Consider the following 21,437-nt stretch of genomic DNA (forward strand, 5'->3'; position numbering starts at 1 on the left):
ACTGTGCCCATCTGGACAGAGCCATTTCTGGTGAAGTGAATACATGCCATTGTTTCTACTGTAAGCTAATTAGGTAGGATCCATCCACTATAATAAAAATGAAACAATAGCAGAAGACCTTGTATGAGGACTAATGTATTGCACAGTCAGAAAATTTTGCTGCTATTTGCATGCTGCAGTGGCTGAACAGGAGATGAGACCCTGTTCAGAGTCAACAGGAGATGAACAGGAGATGAGTTCTACAGGCATAACCAAGAGGTTCGTTGTCGTCATCATTGGTGGAGTTGAGATTTTATTATACCAAAAATATTTTGCAAATAGTGATCAAGTTTTCAAAGTTTACACTGATGTTATAATTTCTATGATCTACTTTCTCTGGAAGAGCTTTACCCAAGTGATTATTGACATACCATAAGGTGGGAAAGTGAAGATGTAGTACGGGTTCATTTCTTAGCCCTTCTTAGGAGAACTGAACATGGAAGTCAAGCACTCTTTAGCATGAAGCCACATAACCAAGCCTCGATGGCTTGGTGAAACTAGACCCAAGTTTCCTTACCTGCGGAACCCTGCTTTCTTACCAACGCCATTATTACTGTCATGAAAAAATGATGGTATCTCCTCAGCATGCCAAAGTTTTGTAGTTTTAAAGCTTTTCTTGTAGTTTGTAAAACCCTGCCATCAATCTTCTCATCTGTTAGTACCGTGTTAGTATTGCTAGCAGTAGCACGTTAGTTTCTGTTGCTAGAGGCGATTTTGTTGCCAGGTCTGGGACATCAGAGGGATATTGTCATTGTGGAGGGACGGTTGCTTCTGTTTACGTGTCAAACACACTCGTGCAGCAGGGCAGGTGGCGTAGGAGAACACGGTGTGGAGCTGGCTGAAGAACGCTTTGTTCTCCTTTCAGTTCTACTTTACTGACTATGGTGAAACCACTCATTAAAAGGGAAGGTAAGGAATGTTCTTAAATGAGTCACGTTTGTTCTGTGACTGTCAGACTGCATCCGTAACTGGTTCAGTAGCTCTATTCAACTAGTGAGCTCATTCCCATACAGCACATGGCACAGGGAGCCTTTGTACAGACAGCTGCAGGCAACATGCTTCATATTGGCTCCGTCTTCCATGGAGGAACCAACAGGTGTATCTCCACATCAGTGTGCTTGCAAAAGGGATGAGAAATTTTGAGTGTTCCCTTCCAAGACAAAAGTGCATTTAAATTATATACCTTTTTTTTAAACAGGAATTGAGAGAATGTATTGAAATCAAGTGAGGCAATATAATCAGAGTCACCATAAGCAATGTTAAACCTGAAAAAGCCAGCATGTAGAAGACAACCCTGGAAGTATCAGGCGAGTACAAAGACTTTGATGATTTAGTCAACGTGCCACATTATGGCTATACCCAAATCTTCTCAATGCCTTTTCTATAGAGAAAGTGGGGAAACACAAGAGGTAAATTAATTGACTGGTTAAGTAATAGCCGAGATAAAGGGAGAATGGTATTTAATGCAGCATCATGAAAAGAGAACAGGTTACTGTGGGGTGGCACAGAGAGGATGAATGAGACAATGCCAAAAGTCACATCCCCAAAATGCTGTAAGTCTGAGACCACTTCAGAAAATGTGAAGCCCGAGCTGAAGTAACTCAGGTGATGAAAGAGATCTGAAAACTGTTAAAATCAGTATCTGTTACAGCAGAATGGCAAACCTAAGGGGCAGACAGTGCTGTTTAACCCTGTAGAGACAAATTGTGACTGAATTTGTTTTGAATTTGAATTTGTGAGTCTAACACTGTTAATCTGCATTGGTTTAATTTATGAAATACATTCCCTAGAATACCAGCAGATGCTGGGCAGTGCCCATGCCGTGGCAGAGCACTGCTGTTCACATTGGCTGCTGCTGTTTTTTGAAATTCCCCAGGCTGCGCACCGGGGGGGGGGGGGGGGTCACAGCTTGGGCTCCCCAGCTGCCCCTGGGAGCCTTGCCTCCCTTGCACTTCTGGGCAATGCAGCAAGCAGGCAGCTGAACCTCCACCCAGCTTAGACAAGTGAAAAGGGAGGTTGGTTGTTTTTTTCTTCATTAAGGACATTTTAAAAGCAAGGGAAGATTTTAATTATTTCCTTTTCAAAAAAAAAAAAGTTTAAAAGACAACCTTCATTCTGGCATTATAGATACATAGTGATGTGTCCACTCTTGCCAGCACATTCAGAAAGGAGAGATCAGTTCTGCAAGCTCCACAAATTCTGCTATGGTCTACGAAGAAAAAAAAAACCACAGGAATAGAAGCAGCTAGTTTGGATGGGTTGATTGATTTGATGGGTTGATTCCTTCCTCACGTCTGGGTCAAACAGGAGCAGGCATGTTAGGTTATTTACTGAAGGGCTCCCTTTATAAGGATAATGTACCTTTTTGCTTCTCCTAGTTTTAGGTACCGATGGTGTGACTGCGGTGTGTTGTTCAGCCATACACAACTGAAGAAGAGTTCACACTGCACTTCATCATGTAGTAATGATCTAACTGCCCAAAGTTCATTCTGTGGTAAAATCCAGACACAGGGATGCCTGTAAGACACTGGTGTCTTACTCGTGTCAGAAGAAGGCACTTCAGTATCCTACACAAGAGCTGATAAATCTGCATACAGTTAAGGGCAGTTCATAATGGGGAGAGCACCTCAAAGATGCTGCAACGTTGCTTCCACAGAGCCAGCTTGGCTTTCTTACTCCAAAGAGATTCAGGTTCTAGGCTTGGCTGCAGAGCAAAGTGTGGGTTGGCTCCTCATCTAGGTTATAGACAAACCTTAAGGACACTGCTGTTGCCTACAGCTCCCCAGAGACGCCTTCTCAAATCCTCAGCAAAGGCTGCTACTGTATTTTTTCCATCTATCCGACAAACCTAGGCATCTCAGAAATATTTGTATTTTCAACTGGCATTTGTGTTCAAAGGGAACAGACATCTGAGTGGTCAAAAAATGCTTACGATGGTGAGTGCAGTAATCAAGAGTTCTGCTTTTTGTATGTAGACACCCCTGAAAAACAAAACAAAACAAAACACAAAAACCACTCAGACTTTGAGACTTTTGGATGAAACAGAAGACCCTGAAACCTTTGGTGGTAGAGACAGGAAGATTTAGACTAAATGCATCTTTGAGGATATTGCTTACCATGGTTTCACTAATTATAATTTTTTGTTCCTAAACTATGGAAGTAAGAGATAGAGTAAAACAAAGGTTGTAACAGGGGAAGATTAGCATGACTGCTGTGGAGGCAGTGGTGGTGGCAACAGTGGTGTCAGTGTAAAATGTGGTTGTGAAAAATCCTAGTATGCTTGTAGGATGTTTCAGGCTTCTGTAGAAGAGATGATGGATGTTTGTGCTAGCACTAAAGCATTTGGTGAGCTCTCACTTGGGCGAGAACGCCTGCGGCTGCTCTGGTCATAAGCGGTGGAACTGGCAGAGATGGACTGCAGGGATGGTACATGAAACAGTCACATAGAAGGAAAAGAGCGAAGAAAAGAGTAAGGAATATACATTGTTCCCAGATAGTTGTAACCAGAACAATAGAGCTTTTAAGAAAGGAAATTCAGAACAAATCTGAAGTTCTAAAGGGGGCCAGGAGTGCACACGGTTATCAAACGGTGCCTGATAAGCCCACAGAAAGATGGCAAAACCATCAAGAGAGTTCCTGGTAGTAGAAATTGAAATTTGTCATCACAATTTGTAGGTGTCTACATAGCGGCTTAAAAGGAGGTGGAATTGCTCTTCACTGGTGCAATATCTATACCGTAATAAATCCGTATTTCAAGGTTTACTTTTTCTATAAAACTATATAAAGCCGTTTTACTTTCCCACCTCCTCAAGCAATTTGAATCCCAGTGTCCCTCATTACATTAGATTCTGGCACTTGTGTTTTGCTTGCAATTAAACAAAATCACTGGATTCTGAGATTAAAAAAAAAAAAAAAAAAGGAACTCTCTCCGCTCTCTCCCTTCCCCATCATTTGACAGGGACTAGGAAAGATTTGGGGTTCTCTCTCCTCTGTAGCCTTCTTGGGTTATTAGGAAGGAAGTTTAACAAACTATAGGTTAGAACAAGGCTATGTGATGCTGGTGACACCTTTGATATGCCCAGCTCTCGCAGTGCACTGTAGTTAAGGCTCGTGGCTTTTTACTACAGATTATATCACATAGCCCCGCACTGCCTGGGACTGAGAGGTCTTGCCAGGCTCCTGGTGAAGCTGGACTATGGAGCAGATGTTTTCAAGGCTAACCCAGAGAATACGCAAATAACACAGTGTTGTATTGTACATCCTTTAGTTAAAAGAACAACCTGCCAATTATTAGATAAGCACTAGAAATTTGATTCTCAAATCCACTGACTACATTCAGTGGAGTAAAGCTGCAATATGGCCAACAGAAGGCAGAAAAGCCAGGCTTACCCGCCTTGGTAAAGCGGTTCAGCTAACAGCTGTTAAATTATAATTAGACTGTTCAGATGCTACGGGAGAAGGAAAGGCTGTTATTTCTGCAGTGTCATTCTAAAAGCTGCCTTAAAACAGTAATAACAGAGTGCCTTTGATATCTGGAAATTCCCACAGTAAAATGTATTTAGTGTTTACCACATTTTTAATATTTACAGGTAGTATGAACTTCTGATAATAGCTGCCCAAGCCACAGGTGTTACGAGGTTATATTCTCCTAGGTTTGAAAGACCTCGGAAAGCAAAAAGAGGTGGTTTGTTTTTGTTTGTAGTCATTATCACTGCCTAGTTTGCTTTCACATAGTGTTCTAACAGTCTCAAGAGTATAAGCTTTTATTCTCAGATTGCAATTTGACCATTTTTTCAGTTGTGTGAGATATTTTTTGAAATTTCAGGTCTGTCAGGAAGACTTAAAAGCATCTTGTTCATTCACTTACCTTCATGTATTGAACTATCTTCGGTTGGCTTTCCAATGCATATGCACTTCATAAACCATAACTTCGTAAACCACAGGAAAAAGTCCTTTTTTCTCCCCGAGCTTCCAGTAATTAGATGGAATTGCTCTCTGAGCAGCATGCAAAATGCATTTGATTTTTCTCATTATCTTACCAGCCCTGCTATCCTCACCTTAATCTCTACATTATATAGAATTACATTTTTACAGTTTTACCCTTTTTTTTTTTTTTATTACTAAAGTTCCTTGTAAGTTAGAAAATGGGAAATCTGGACATTTTCTTTCAACAAAACTAACCTAACTACCCAACCAGACTGTAAGAGTGCTAATAGAGTATTACCTCATTGTGCTTCCTTAATAATTAGCACAAGCCTTGTTTGGGCTTTGATCAGTTTCCTTTGTTCTTCAGTCTCATGTTCATATGCACCACTCAACCTTATTCACTTCAGTCCTTATTTGCTATTTCACGTAAACAAGAATATTGACTGTGTGAAAGAAATCAACAATTGCTTTTTCCTAGCTTCTCCTTGGAGGCTCATAGTGCCCCCGATTAATCGGGGCTCTTGTTTAAGAGCTACCAAGGAAAAAATCTATAGCTTTACTAATAGAGAGCTGTCATATGAGGAAACATCTTGGTATTACCTGTTTCGGTGGGTTTGGATGGGGAGATGATATTATGCCCTCTATATGCACTGAGGTGATTTGCAGGAGAGTGAGGCCTGTTGAATGAGAACGATACCCTGTATGGGTGAAGGTACAAAGCTGTCTAGGGCTTACCGTTATGCTTATATATTTTAAAATGTAGGTGCCATCACTAGAAGGGGGGAAAAAGCAGCTTCCAACTCTTGCCCCTTCAAAGAGCTTAATTACTTATCAGCAATAAGGATGGCAACAGGTCCCATGCCCATTAAGCCATTACCCTCGTGGCAAGCATCAGCTGTTTCAAGTCAAGGCAGACGATGATCCTGCAGCAGAGTCTGTATCCCCCTCAGAGAATCCTTTCTCCCTTTAAAAAAAGCATCCAAAGTACACCAAGTGTCTGAACGAGCAGTACCTTCTGGCTGTGAGTTCCCTCAGGTAATGGTGCTCTATTGAAACGAAAACCTATTTCGCCACTGAGAAAGTTAAGAGTAAGATCACATGCACCGAACACATTCACGCATCTGTTCTTCATGATTCTTTAATGGTTATACCAGTTTCCCCTTGCCCTTTTTGAACATGGGCTTCATTATCATTTATACAACAGGTTTTGTTTTCTTTTCTGTTAGACTGAATATATAAAAACTCAGAGTGAATTAAAAAACTTAATTTCCAGAAGGCTTTAGCACTTAACGCAGAGAGGGAATGAAAGCTGAAAATGTTCAACTGTGCTTAAACCGTATGCATTCGGAACAGAAATGATACAAAAAGCATCCTCTTAAAACAAGATTTATTGGCACAAACATACATGTTACAAATGTATACAGTATTCTTGGAAAATACATTCACCACTTTCAAAAAAATCACCATCAACAGGAAAGTACAGTAATATCAAACTTGGTAAGTTGTCACAATTTTAGCATCAAAATGCATGCGGAATTTCATCATTTATAAACAGAATTCCACTGACCTCCAGGTAGAGCACTTTAAGAAATTTCCTGGTCTCCACAACATTTTTTTTCCCTCCCCAGGTAGCTCTAGTAAGACACAAATGGAGTGTTTTCTGTAGAGGCACAAAGCACAATTTCTTGCCCGGTACAGTCGGGTCTACAAGGTGAGAGGTGCTGTTCTCAGCAAAGACTTTCAGCTCCTCTCTGAATGCGTTCCTACATAGCTTAACACCACCCTGTGGCCTTTAAAAGGATGCAGTTAAAGGTTTGGGCTGGAGTTCAGTTTTCAAAAGGGCAACCGAAAACAAATTTCTGGTTATTCCTGGTAGAGGACGTAAAGCTTGAGGAGCTAAAAGGAAGGAGGTAGAAGAAAGGTTTTTGTTTTGCATTGCCATTCCAGCGGCAGTGGATGGGAGTTGGCACCGCTAAGGTGACTTGTGAGGAGAACTGGTATCTCAGTAAATCCCTCTTCTCTGGTGCCACTGTAGCAACTTAGCAGCAATGTTTTGCCCCTCACCTCAAACAGTGCAGAGTCAGACTACCAGATGCCTTGAATCTGTTTGAATGCTATCGATAACCTCAGTGTTAGTGTCAGAGGAGTGGGTTTCATGTATGCAGAAGGAAGGGAATGCACTCGGTGGGGCAAGGAATATACCAAGTGGCAGAATTCACTGTGGAATCGCCATCCTTGGAGACTTTTAAAACTCAGCAAGACAAATGTTGGGCAACTTGATCAAACCTCAAAGCTGGCCCTGCTTTGATTGGACTAGATAAACCCCAGGAGTCCTTTCCAACCTAATTTTTCTATAATATAAAGAAAAGGCTTTTCCTCTCCCAAAGTAGAACATGGCACAGATTCCTTATCACGCCTGGATTTAGCAAGAGCAGACGAGGTTTTTCATTGTCTCTCCCCATTAGTATTGGCTGATGCAGTATGCCCTCTCATCTCATGTGGTGGTAACAGACACATAGCAATGCAATTCTTCCCTCTCCTTCACTCCTTTCTCAGAGCTACCAGAGAACAGAAATTCTCTGTATGCTTAAGTGTGTGCTGAAGGACCTTCCAGAACTGGGCACACTTTGCTTTTCGCTCCTAGAAGGCCAGAGTGTGAAATACCCAACCATCTGCCCATTTTAAGGCTACACTGCTGAGTTGCTTTGCTAGCACCACCAGAGGCTGCTTTAAGGTGTTAAAACTCAAGCAGAAGTCGTTAAGAAAAATACTAATTAGCTGGCTGCAAACTCTCGTTTCCTGCAATGGCTAAAACAAGTTTATAATAAGAGTTCATATATTGCCACTAAGAGAGTATTTTATGTAGCAAAACTAAGTAAGAGTTTCTCACGTTGAATACTGGCTGTGCTTTACCTTGTTCATATTTGGAAGGAGAACACATGACCCAAATGGCAAATGTCTGTCTACGTATATATGTGCTTCTTTTGGGATGGGGGAGGAAAAAAAAACAGTTGTCAAAAATGTAACCTCTACAACAGTTGGTGTTTCCTCCTCAAAATGTATTTTTGCAACAGACAAAGGATGTTTTTAAGCCCTGCTTTTGAGTAGGAGGTACTAATTTCTAAATCAGGTGCTGATAAACACAATGTGACTAATATTTTGCCACGTATGTGGTCGGGGGAGGGAGGACTTTTCATTTGCAAGACAAAGTAATGATGTTTTTCATGGCAAGTAGTGGGCTATTGGTAACATTTTATTGCGCGGACCTGTGAACATGCCTTAGCTACATTAGCATTTTATTTTATATCTAATCTAGGAAAAAAGCAAATGGCAAATGGGTTGAACTTCGCATTCTAATGAAAAAAAAAATCTGCCATTAATGAGTGGGCTTTGGAAGCTAATTATTTGGGTATCCATATAGCTACTAATAAGTTAAGTAATAGGCAAAGAATACTTAAATAACTCTAAAACTGTATACCCATGGCCTTTACAATGCAGTTCTACTTTTATTTTGAGTCCTTTTTTTTCCCTTTGAGTTTCATGAAAGTGTCAGAAGGATGTCATTGCTGGCATACTGAAGTCCTTCCTGTACAACAAAAAGCCCAGTGGACATGCAGCATGTAGCTTTACTGCACCAAGCACTCTGGAGCCCTTACTTGACTGAAGTCCTTGAGCATTTCTGCAACAGACAAGAGTTGCACAGAAACTTTGGATGGTATAATCCCAAAGAGCTCTCTTTGCAAAAAAATAATAGATCACCCTTACTGCATATGTCTCCTCTGCTTTCAGGAAAAAAAGAGAAAGTAAATTCAACTACGGTCAACAAGTCATAGCTCATGTGAAGTAGTAGTCCACATACACCTCAACAGACTAGCACCACTTAGTTTTAATGTACGAAAGGTGCTCCTAAGTATAGCCACTCATTAAAAAGGAAGTTACTGAATGTTGGCTATATTTCACTTAAACCATTTCCCAATTTACTACCGTGTCATTATCACACTATCCTTTTTTGATGGAAGAGAGAGGAAACAGCAAATTTGATAAAATTACTGTTACTAGAAATGTTAAATAAATTTCATTAAAACTGCAGTGTTGCAATTAAAGTAGTTTAGCACAAATGCTGTTGTCTAGCAACCAGGAGCACCCTGCAGCATCATGTCATTTTGAACTGAATTATGATCTAGGAACTGCGTTCTGCCTGCAGGGTTCTCGTCCTGTCAGCAGAGGCCTGTCTGAGGACAGCAGGGCATTTTGGGGAGGAGGACATGCTCCAGTCAGGCCTACCTTGGCTATGATTGAGGCCAACAATAACAACAGGACAGAAGGCAGGGAGTCAATTCAGAGGGCAGCAGAACAACCCCAGCCCCAATATGCTATGCTCCAAAAACATTACACTCCAAAAACACAAAGGCTTTCAAAGAGAATGAAGAAAGACTTGAAGAATAATGGAGAAGCCAGCCACTGTGAGAAGAGCTAAATAATGGGCAGCTTTTTCATAATTATCTTTGTTGTTCTCTATAGCATTTTCTCTTTGAAAACAAGTACTTTGTCCTTTTAAACTTATAGCACATGGCTTCTTTGCTTGAATAGAGTGTTACGTATGAACCATGAGGATGTATTCATGTTTTAAACCAGTACAGGTTATGATTTTTGCTTTGGAGAATTAGCAGATGCGATCCAGTCATGACAGAATGGGGTTACTGCAGAAATGACTCATTGTTGGATAATCAAGTGTTTACTTCACCAAACTGCATGTAATCGGACTGCCACAGTTTTTTGCTTTATTGCAAGATGTAGCTTTTAAATGTCAGTGCATCAGGAAGAAAGGTATGCTCCTTGGGTGGCTCAGATCTCTTTTCATGCATGTGTTCAAAGACAGTCTTCTGAGTCTCAATGGAGAAAAACAGCCACTGAGAACATCAATGGAAACATAAATTAATGACATAAGGAAGGAAAATTAGTTGAAGAAGAAAACAAATTCATTTCTTGAAGTGGAATGGAGAAGAATTTCTGATGGAGAAAAGGAGGAAAAAAAGATGTGAGGTTCTGCTCTGATGGGTTTATACATCTCAGTCCAGTACCCCTACTGAAAATAATAATGTCACCATCTGAGAAACCTTCAGCCAATCATTTCTCTAGAGAGAAGTCTATTTTTTTCCAACTTCGTTCTTCAGCCTTCTTGCTTTTTCCATCTAAAGAAAGGAATTTGAGGGTTCTTATGCTTTGTCTAGTACGAAGGAACACATGCTCAAATGGATCACTTCTAGCAAATGGGACCTAAATCAGGTGGGAGAACTGAACTGGCTGGAAGAGCATCTCGCTCTTCTGACTGCACATGGGAACCAAAGGTTAAGATCTGTTATAGTCCTAAGGTTCAGGTCAGAACGTGAAGCCAGACCAAAGAGACTTTGGCCTCTTTCGGGCCTTTCTCCAGTACTCACTGTGTACATTGGGAGTGAGCCCAGTGTCTTAGACGTCTACTGATTTAGTCCTCTTCCCTGTTTAAAGGGCAGGGTCAAGATCTAAAACCTGGGTCACACCCAAGTACCCTCTTGTTTGTTGCAAAGATCTAGCATCAACACAAGCAGTAGAGATACTAGCATCCAAAAATACTAAGATTACACATACTTCCACTGGGTCAATAACCTCCCATGGGACAGAGGAAAAAAAAAACACTCCATAAAAGTATGAAGAAGAGTTCAGTAACCATCCGAACTTCCAAAAGTTCCTGAAATTTCAGTCTGCCATTATGGATGCACTTCTGAGAAACAGACCACCGTTTTACAGGTATGCTCGAACAGAGATGTCAAGTCATGAGCTTGCGTTTAAGAGCTAAAACCCATGGTATTCAGACAAGAAGTAGCTTGACTGTTCAGAAAGTTATGAGAAGGCCTGTCAGAGGAACAGGGAGAGAAACATGACAGTAACAGAGGGATTTCAAAAGCCTTTGCTTCCAAGACAAAAACACAGGAGACTGTGGCTGTTCTAAGTAGCTCCTCATATAGTTATAACTGGCATTGCAGATGTTTTAGTCACTTACCGCAGATCACCCTTTAAAAAGAAAAAAGCCAAGTATTTTACTTGCCTCATCTACTCCAGGGCTCACCTCATGCAGGTTCCAATGGAACTGAAGTGCCAGCTTTAAAAATCAAACTGACTGCATTTCTAAATCACTTCTTATCCTATAGATGCTTGGTTACATTCAGGATCTTTATCAGATTCTCCCCTCCTCCTTCTAATAATCTTGGATTATGTTGGACTAGGTTGGATTGACTGTGCTGTTACATAATGTGGTCAAGTGAAAAGCAGGTTAAGTGTCCCTGTTTGGGCTTCCTCACTACTTGCTCCTGCAAGCTCCATGTACCAGATACTTAAGTTTAGAGCCCTATTTATGTTATTGCAAGATGAGCTAAATTAGAAGGAAGAAGGTGTAATGCTCAAGCAGGACCTTAATAGCCTGTGGAGAGTGGTTGCAAATAACACTGCTTAAACCTTGGGAGTTAATGTGTAGTCAAGTCGAACAGCAGCTGTGGGACAAACCCAGACCAGCTCCTAACCATCCCATTTCAGCTGTGCTGTTCCTGAATGCCATGTCATGCTGGCATCCTAGCTGTCCAGCTGTAGCCCAGAAAGCAGGGGAGGGGTGCTTCTTATACAGACAGAATATGCAAGTCTCAGATGGTGTCTAACCCTGGCTAAAGCTATCAAACCCCTCGCTCCCAGCCAGAGAAGTCTTCAGTTCAGTCCCCAAGATGGCAGTCATAAATTAATCAGCCTTGCAGTCTCCTGAGGTTTTTCCACGAAGCAGGTAAAAGGGAGCCCCTCTGTGCCTAAGCCTGGGCAGTAATTGGTGATGAAGAGGCGTAGCTGAGATTCTGCACAGTAATTGAAATTCTAACTGGTGCTGAATAAACAAGAAGGAGTTAACCTTTATACGGAAATTTGCTATTACAAGTAGGCAGTTGTAGCTACGCATACACATTTTAAGTGCAGAGGCAATGAGCGGAAAGCAAATCAATCCTGCCTTAAACACAAATAAGATCTCCAACTGCGTTTATATAGATTGTCCTCTGTACCACTCTGTGTGTATGTGATGGTGTTGCACAATCCGTGACCCTGAGCAGTCCTATATTACCGTGTTCTCAGCGCAGGATAATTAACCCTCTGCAGGAGCAGACTCTGGGGCTGTACAGCAGGGAAGGACGCACTTGTTCATGCTTCCTGGGCTGAATTAGATATGCTACATGGCTCATCTTACCAATTGCCACCAGTCGGTGCAGCACAGCTAGCAGAGTTGAACATATACAAGCATGCTGTAGTGCACCCAAGTTAAAGAGTTAAACACATGAATTTAACACATTTTATTAGCACAGAGGAGAAAATCGTCTTTTCATGAACATTTCACAACCCACTAGAAGCTAGGTTTTGTGACTTCACTCTTCCTTGCAAATTCTTACCAACATCTAGGAGTCATCCCTGTTGGTTACTGTTTTGAGGGAGAACAAGTACACGTGCTACAAACAGGAGTTTCTCTTCTCCAGTCTCCTCTGAAGCTCCCATTTTGATTACTAACTTGCTTAAGCTAGGAGCACCTACACTCTGTATGCTTTCAGCACTCTCATTATAGTTTCATTTGGAAACTTTGCATCTTTGTAGCTAGAGGATTCAAACTCCTTGCTGTGTATCTGCTGCTTCCATCAGCTAAGTAGCCACTTCAGACTCTGGCAGGAAATCCCACTCTCTACATTAAGGATCTGTATCGGCATATGACCTTAATGACCTCATCTCCAGAGAAAGCTATCTTTAGCTCAGGAGTCCTTTCAGCATTCCTATAGAAAAGTCCCATGAGGATCAAGTCATGTTCAACATGGGTATGGGTGGGCAGGTCCCACCCTCAGGAGGTAACTTCTGAAGAGCTAGCCAAATATCTCAGTAGTTTAAAAAGGGTCCTGAAGTTGGATGGCTTATTCTTTTTCCAGCAAAGGCTCAATTATACATAGTTAATCAGTTGTAGCACTTCATGGAGTCAAGCCCTTAATGACAGCAAAGTTTTCTGTCTGATCCATGAGGATTTCAGAAGCGTTCACCTACTTAGGTGAGGAACTGAAGCGAACAGGGCATACCAGTAGCACGTTAGTAACTCTGAAAGTTATTAATGTTTGAAGGTTACTTCTATTTCATTACAACTGTGGCCACCTGCTAGTTAACAATATGAAACAGTACATGTGAAAATGAAGTAATAAATATATGGAAAAGTAATGCAGCTGAAACCATTCAACTAAGCATTACTTATTCTCTCCACAAAATTCTGCTTAAGCACAGTTTGAAAATAGATCCAATGCAATGAACTGGTCTAATTCTCTGTGTTGTTGTTGTTTGTTTTGTTTGTTTTTGTTTTTTTAATCTAAGACCACATCAAGAGAGATACTAGGAGTATTTGCTAATATCACTATTTTCAATGCCCTAAGTTGCAGGCAAAAACAAAAACACAAAAACATCACCAAAAACCCTTCTTTAAAAAAAAAATCTAGCAATTCTTAGAAGTACCAAAGAAGTTATCCTAAAACAACCCTGTCAGGATTGCCTGGCTCAAAATTTGATAATTCATTTTTAGCTTGGCTAAATATGTTTAAAACTTGGTATAACTGTCTCTGAATTCTAACCACATCCCTCTCAAAACAAACTATTCAGTGCTTAAAAAGGAAATCAAACATGGAAATTGAATATTTAGGAGCAACCCTACAACTATAGCATAGTTGCTATAGCATAGCAAGAATTTTCCCCAAACTGCAATATATCTTTTAATTATATCAAATGTTGGTTTAAGTATGAAAAGTATCTCAGCTGAGCACTTGATAAAGAAGATATAATTTATGAATCACACACACACACAAATTAATTTTTTTAAAAGCCTATTAACACCATCTGTTTGGAATAGTGTTTCTCTGTCTTCCTGGGCTCCAGGAAAACTTTGCTAGGCACCATTCCTTTCCTCGGCCCCTCTCTCTGCTATTCCTTCTGTTTACCACATCCTTCTCTTCCTGATTTTTAATTTGTCCTCACAGTGGGGACCATTTCTGCAAAACAGCGCAGAGGCAGCTTCCTACAATTGTGCTGGAAAGCCACAGACATCACCAAAGTCATCCATGTGCTTCAAGTTAGGGCAGAAAGTATTGGGATTTGGCATTCAGGAGAGTCCCATGAAGTCTGACAAACACCACCTCGAGTTTTTAGCAAGAGTCTGCATCTTGGTCATTTATGGTGTTTGTGTTACTATTTTTGCATTTCATGTAGCTTTCCCAGGATTCTGCTAGCTAATATTTTTTGGTTGTCATACAGGTTTCTTTCTGTCTTTCACACTGAGGGCTTCTTGGTTGTACCCAACACCCCACAAGGGAAAATTTCAATCCATAAAAGGCAGTCCTATTTACTTTCTGCAGGCAATGCGTGTAGGCATGGATACCACAACTAATCTAAAAACCTGTGTGTTCGGTTGGCTAAGTATAGATGTCACACATCCTAGGAATACTTGCAGACACCACTCTTTTCAAAGTGTAGTAGAGACTCACTGCCTCAAAAAGCTGCATCTGATAGCGGATTTTGCCATCCAACTTCAGGTGCTCAGACTGAGAGTTTTGGCCCTCGTGTTTGCTGAAACCTTAGTTTTGGGTCCAATCCACCTTACAGCATCCCTTTAAGCAGGAGCTTCCCCATAGCTGCTTTCTCTGATTCTGAGATGTTTGGAATGCTTTTCATATATTACAGTTTCTGAAGGTCAGTGCGTACACATTTTAAGACACAGTGATAAAACAGTGTATGGAACTACTTGGCAGTATTTGGCTGGTACAGTTTCTTGTGGAAACAACAGAATTCCAAAACACACCACATTGAATGCTTATGGGTTATTACAAGCAAAAATCCCAAGACACTGGGAATTAAAAAGCGGAGTTCAACAAAGGAACACTGATACTGTTGGTTGATATGAACAAAGTTGTGCCAAGTCGTCGTCCTTTGCTTTTTCAAGTGGAGAAATAAACTGGGAAAGGAAGCAGAAGGGGAAAATATGATGTACAACAGCAGTTATGACAGTTACCATTGTGCTTTAGCTCACAGAAGCATGTGCTCCCAGGGGAAGGCAGACACCTTCAGCACATCCTGCTGAAAGAGCGCGACACGTCTAGCACACAGCATGCCTCCCTGCTGCAACAGGGCTGCTGCCCCCCGCCAAAAGGCTCTTAGAGGGAGAGCTGGAGTGGAAAGCAGGGGAGACTGCAGCTCCAGAAACAAAGGGCAAGGCCTGATGTTGATGTGAGCAGCCACCCCCAGTTCCAGCAACACTTGCAGCTCTCCACAGCATAACTCCTTCAGTGAGCAGCCAGCCTGCCTTTCCAGGGCCCCAGCACCAGGACAGTAGGCAGCCTGGTTTGGGCCATGCCACCACCCGTGGCAGCTTGTTGCTGTGAGGAACTACCCTATCTATCCATATCTATAGCCAGCCCTGCACTGAGGGTATGATCTTGTTCACATTCATTAATAGCACTGGGGAGGCCATGCAGACCTCGTCTGTGGCAGCATTTGGACACTCTGTGTCAACCTGAATTGTATATTTGGGAGCATATGTGAATGAGTACACCACTGAGTGCAACACACAGGGTCCTTCCCAAAGCTGCCCGCTTCAGATAATATTACAGAAGGATCAAATAGACTGAAAAATAATTTTAAAACCAGAGCTTATATGCATTTAAATTTCACCAAACCTGCACTAGATCTCACTAAGGTGAGCCATGACCTGGGTTTGATGATGTGACATTCAAGTTTGTGATTCAATGCCTTAAAACACAACCTAAGCACGTCAAACCTTCTATTTCTGTTTCCAAACTTAGCAAGGCAGGCATCCAACATTTAAAACCATGAGGAAAAAAAGTTATTACTTATAATAGAATTACTTATATATAATTTCAGAGTTAACATTTAAGGAGAAATTATGAGCCATCAAGTCTGCTTTTTTAGTTTCTTGTTAAGATATCACAGAATACTTGATGATGCCTATGTACACAGCAGCCAGTTCAGTGGCTGCACATCTGTCTTCCCAGGCTGCTGCCCTAAGCTGCAGAACAAAGGCCTGTCTTTCCTTTGAAGCCACTTGCCTGGAGTACCCAGTTAATATAGTTAATTAATATCTAGCCATTTGCCATTCTTGCCGTATCAGAGTTACGAAACCCTGCAATCATTCTGGGTCACTCTGGTGCCAACGTTCGTAAGACTAATAAACTTCCACATGCATCTCAATCCATTTAGTCGTGTTTACAGGTGCTCCTGTAAGCCTGCTTTACAGAAGTACCAGAGGAAAATGGAAACATGCCAAAGATGAGGCGTGTAATTTGAGAGCTGGGAATTAATTCACATCCACGCTGTAGCCTCCTGGTGAATCGCTTCTGGGTTACTAGCTGTATTGTATAACTCCAGAAATCCCCCTTTTAGGAGTTAATGCCATGTTACGGGAGAAGGATCACAGGAGAGCACCTGAAGAGCAGCACAGAGGAATTCCAGCCGCTCCAGCTTCACTGGGCTCCCAACTTAAATGCCTCTGTGTGAGTGCGTGTAGCACGGGGAATAAACAGGAGGAGTTAGGGACGTGCACACGCCTGTCGGGCTATGATCTTACTGGCATCGAGCTGGAGCTAGCTGGTCTGTAAGGCCCTTTCCAACTCAACTCACGCTATGACTCCATGCAGTTATGTCACATAACAGCTGCTGCTAGCCCAACGGTTACATAACGAAATGTTCAGTTCCTGTCATTACGAGATCCCTGGCTCCCAACTAGCACAAAGGCCATAATTCATTCACGCGCTCTCCTTCCTGTAACAGGAGGGTAGAATGAGATGATCTTAGAGACAAGAAACCAGTAAGACTTTGGGTCACCTTTTACCAATATTTAGGTATTCAGCATACGAAGGGTTTCTCAGAAGCACCAGTATCTCAAATTCCAGATGATTTGGTGGAAACTAGGCATCTACATGCTTTTTTAAAAATATAATGTCCATTTGCATGTGGGCCTTTACCCTCATCTTCATAGGCATGAGCTAATTCAGTGATTACTGTTCTCACTAGAAGCAGCTAGGACTGTGGCCCTGGTTCTAATGAAGATATCTGATGCAGCATAAAAAAGCATACAAACATGAAAAGGGAAAGTCTTTAATCCTAGGGAAAGTTATGTAACTTGCTAATGTAAAATGCATTAAATGTCAGCAAATTCCACCTATGTGTCCAAGGAGCTTGCAGTAATTCTCACTATAACAGCATGACACTAGAAAGGGAGTTTCACAAATTCATTCGTTTAAACATTTTATATCCTTTTCTGTTGTTGTTGTTCTGTTTTCTAATTTATTAGCACTTTGTAAGTCACAGAGATCTCAGATCATAAGTGAAAGAAAAAATGAATTACTCACTTATAATTATAATGAGAATGACTGCGCATACTACACCAAGGATGATCATCATCTATAAAAAGAAAGTTATGAGAAAAAAGAGAAAGTCAGGTTTTCACATGAAAAACATTAACTCCAAAGGTTTTTTTTGCTTTTATTTTGTGGCCCTTTCTGCGCGCTTTTACTTCTTGCAAAGACTCACTGTATTCAGTGTGACTAAACCTAGCTCAAAATCTCTGTAGCTCCAAAAAAAAGCCCTGCTTCCTGCACCCCTTGGCACAACAACTCCTAGAAGTCCAGGCAAACTGCTTAGTTGAGTTTCTAACCTAGATCCACTTCTTTCTGGAGTGTTTGTACGTGTCCTTTACCCAGAATATTCTGTCTTGCTTTACGTTTCATAGCAGTGTGGACTGAAAAGATATAGCAGGTAACAACAGGCTGGTAAAAAGTGCATATTGGATTCTCCTTTGGAAACAGGTGGTTTTATGTGGCTGGACATGAATTGTCAGTAGCAAAGATGGTTTAGAAGGGAAATGGGAATTAAGCTGAACTTTTGGCATAGCTTTCATGGGTTGGTGGTGCATGAGTAGAAGGAAGCAAGGTTGTGGGGTCTTATATGAATAAATGGAGCTTAAGTTTCTGGGTCCAAAAAAGAGAGCTCCTGGAGAAGGTCTGAAAAAGCAGAGGAGAGTGAAATTCCCTCTACTTATGGGAAAGGATAAGGCTTTGAGGACAGCAGAGGAGACAGCTGGTCAGCTGGTTGATTAAAGATCTGCTCTACAATCTGCACCTCTTTAAAAGAGACTGGCATTTCCTCACTTCTCACAGCAGGTTGTGGAACACCCCCTACTTTTTTTTTTTTTTCTTTTTTTGTAGTTGACCATCCTAAAGAACAAGAAGCTGATCATCGCCCACTTATTTTCTCCAGCTTCTGGTATTCACTATGCCTGATTGGGTTTTGTGGTTCACACAGGGAACTCATGTGAATCACCATGAAATCTCTCCCATCTCTATCTGCAGACACTAACAGAGGCATTAGAATTTGGATCCAGATTGTAAATACTGCAGAAATGATCTAAAGAATAGATCTGGTAAAGATCAAAGTTGTTTGGCATATTATTTGGATTCTGGAGGTCAAGGCATCCTCTCTCCTTGACAAGAAGAGACCATTTAGAGATCCCATTCTAGAATCAAAGTCCCAATACATGATGCCTGCCATGAAGCTATTCTTAACAGATCTTTGTACTCCTTACCTTGCAATTTTTCCACCAATATTTTCTCTTCAGTTTTGCTGCACTGGTTTCAAACTGTGAGGCACCTGCTTGCAATGCATCTGCCCGGTTGTCAAGCTCTGACAGCTTCTGGTCTCTTTCTAGCACCTTGTCCACGTTCATTCTCATGATATCGACCACCTGCAAAGGTATAGCCCCATGTTAGAAAAGCCAAAGGTCACCCATACATTCACACTCTGAATTATATCATAGTGAAACCCGTCTTTTGCCATTTTGCCATGTGATGGCAAGCACTTGGACAGAGCTCTAACACCATGCTATGAAAACAGACACACTGAGAACAAGATAAACCCAGCTAAACTGTGCCCAGATGGCCTTAAAGGTTAAAAAAAAATAAATTATGAAACACAGTAATTAGTTTAATTAAAGCTTTTGATTTCCTTTAGCATGCAAATAACTGTTTCACTATAAGTACATAAAAACTGATAGAGACCAGTACCTCTACTACAGTTTGGTTGAAAATTGTCCAGTCATCACTAAACACAAGCCATTATTTTCCTTATGCATTTAATATGATTTCCTTATCTGAACTAGAGAAGTTGACTAGGTAAAGGCCATTCTAAGAAGAACAATATGTATTTCCTGACCAAGAAATCTGGTCATTCTGAGAGAGGGATGTTTTTCCTCAGACGAGACAAAATTCAACCTGAAGGGTAACAGGGAACTCACGTCCCATCAATGGAAAAAAACATGCACATCCAGTACACAGAAGGTATGGCCTATTCATGCATATATTTTATACACTGTGCTGGAGAAAGAGCCTCTTTCAGAAAGCCAATAATCCTAATGAGAAATCCTGTACAAACTCATAAATTGTAACAGAAACGTTAGATGGTACACCAGTCTCAGATTTGTTTCCTTTATCCACCAAACTTAAAATAAAATAAAACGTTTTGGTCAACTGAAATTTTCTTCATTACTTTTTCAAACCAAAACCTTCTAGGCATTTAATTTCATATCAGATTAAAAATAAATAAATAAATCTCAGCTGGTATTTAGTTAAGTTTTGTCTTCGTACAATGTATCATAGTAAAAATTTTGAACTATTTGAAAATGCTGAAACAAAATACTGTAAAAATTTCCTACCACTTCTCTCCTTTTTTGGCCAGAACTATTTATTGAATTTAACATGAATGCTGTGAACATTTGTTCATCCAAGACTGCATTTTTGTCAAATAAGTAAATGTTTGTCTAGCCTAAAAGCAAGCCTTAGAAAATAAGCTCTAGGATGCCTAGAGAAATTACAGGGGAAAACTCAGCAAAATACAGCTGGAATGCGGAATTCAGAGGACTGCAAATCATTTTAATAATGCCAAAAATTTGCTTTTAAGCAAAATCATGAGCTTTGAGTTTTGCTTTGGGATCTGAAGTGCTGTGCACCACAGCAGCTGGAGCAGAAGAGTAGCCGGAGCAATGTGGTGCTCTGCCCTGGTGTTTGCTGCCACCTACAGATGGCTTTCCCACAAGACATGAAAGAAAAACGACCAGGAAAGATCTAGTAGGGACGATCAGAGGAACGCTCAACAGATCAGACAGAGCCTTCTGTGCTGTAAGCCCCAGGGCCTTCACAGGACTGAAAGACCAGTAGTGTTTGTCTCCCTTGGCTAGTCACATGCTGTGATTTAATGATTAATTGTCCATTCCCTATTAAGCAATATCTGCTGGACATGCGATAGCCACTCAAAACTACCCCATACCAACCTCCACCTCCCTCTCAAACTGAAGCTGAAGAAAATGTGGATGCTAATTACCACCTGCATAATCCTCAAGTCCAAGAGCTACACATTCTCCTCTCCTACTGGGTGAGAGTTCCTGACAAAATGACTCCATTATGCTTCACAAGAACTTGCATGGGCTTCAGCGAGAATTACCAGACTGTGGAATATCTCAGACAGAAAGTGGGGGCTCACTGGAGCCATCTCCTTTGATGTGCTTGAAGAGCCCTATATGTCTGACCTGCATTACTCCTTTTAAGTAATGATGAGCAATTATTTTTCATTTTTTAGGGACAAATACTTTTACTGTAGCTCACATAAACAATTACAGCACCATTATGAAGTAATACGTTCAGTACCAGAAGTTTATTTCATTATTCTGACCCAAGACAGAAGCTGAAGTGTAATGCTCCTTTCCCTGCTGCAAGAGACACTCCATTAACATCAATGAAGTTACAGTGATGTGAAAATCAGTGATAATGAAAGAACCAGGCCTAGATATTTCTGCAGTCAGAGAATGTTCTTGTGATCAGCTCAAAGCATCAGCAAAAGAGAGGCCAGAAAGACCCTGGTTCAGGTTTCAGCAAAGAAAAGTTCTCAAAGAGACAAACCTCAATCTGACAGATGTATTTAATTCATCTTAAGAAAGGCATTTGAGTTGGATGTTGTGAGGTCTTTTACAGTATACCTAAAGCTTTTGAAAAGTGGCCTTTTTGCTGGTAAACAGCTATTTTCTATCTTTTATTTTACTGACTTTGAATAAAAGAATCACACAGGCCCTGGCCATTTCCACGTGGGCAGTAATTAAGTACTTAAGTCTTTGTAGGGGTTTAGCAAAACTCTGTACTAAGTAACCAGCACACAAATGTGCACAGTAAGTGTGCAAGGATGCTACAGCTGCTGCTGTACCCCTGTTACACTCAGGGTACACCCATGAGCAGCAGTATGCTCGGTCTCTCCCATTACCACGGCAGTTAGGTGGATGCTGGCATTACAGCCAAGGTGTCAGGGATTTTCTGTATACCACAAGAATTTAA

General features: G+C 41.1%; 1 protein-coding gene across 4 annotated transcripts in view; it reads right to left on the minus strand.

The window, feature by feature from the left end:
• Positions 1 to 6,335: 6,335 nt before the first annotated feature.
• LOC110354297 (vesicle-associated membrane protein 2) overlaps positions 6,336 to 21,437 on the minus strand; it is a 47,017-nt gene continuing 31,915 nt past the window's right edge. For 2 of the 4 annotated variants that reach the window (XM_038183749.2, XM_038183751.2), the window contains exons 3-5: positions 18,647 to 18,805; positions 17,415 to 17,466; positions 6,336 to 8,644 (exon numbers count right to left, since the gene is read on the minus strand). In XM_038183749.2, the coding sequence (XP_038039677.1) occupies positions 8,592 to 8,644; positions 17,415 to 17,466; positions 18,647 to 18,805 (264 nt within the window). In that variant the 3' untranslated portion in view covers positions 6,336 to 8,591. Of the gene's footprint in view, positions 15,002 to 17,414; positions 17,467 to 18,646; positions 18,806 to 21,437 lie in introns of all 4 variants that reach the window. The other 2 variants (XM_038183750.2, XM_027464247.3) reach the window with 2 other exon arrangements.

Source organism: Anas platyrhynchos, chromosome 9 (assembly GCF_047663525.1).
Source record: "Anas platyrhynchos isolate ZD024472 breed Pekin duck chromosome 9, IASCAAS_PekinDuck_T2T, whole genome shotgun sequence".
Lineage (NCBI taxonomy): Eukaryota > Metazoa > Chordata > Aves > Anseriformes > Anatidae > Anas > Anas platyrhynchos.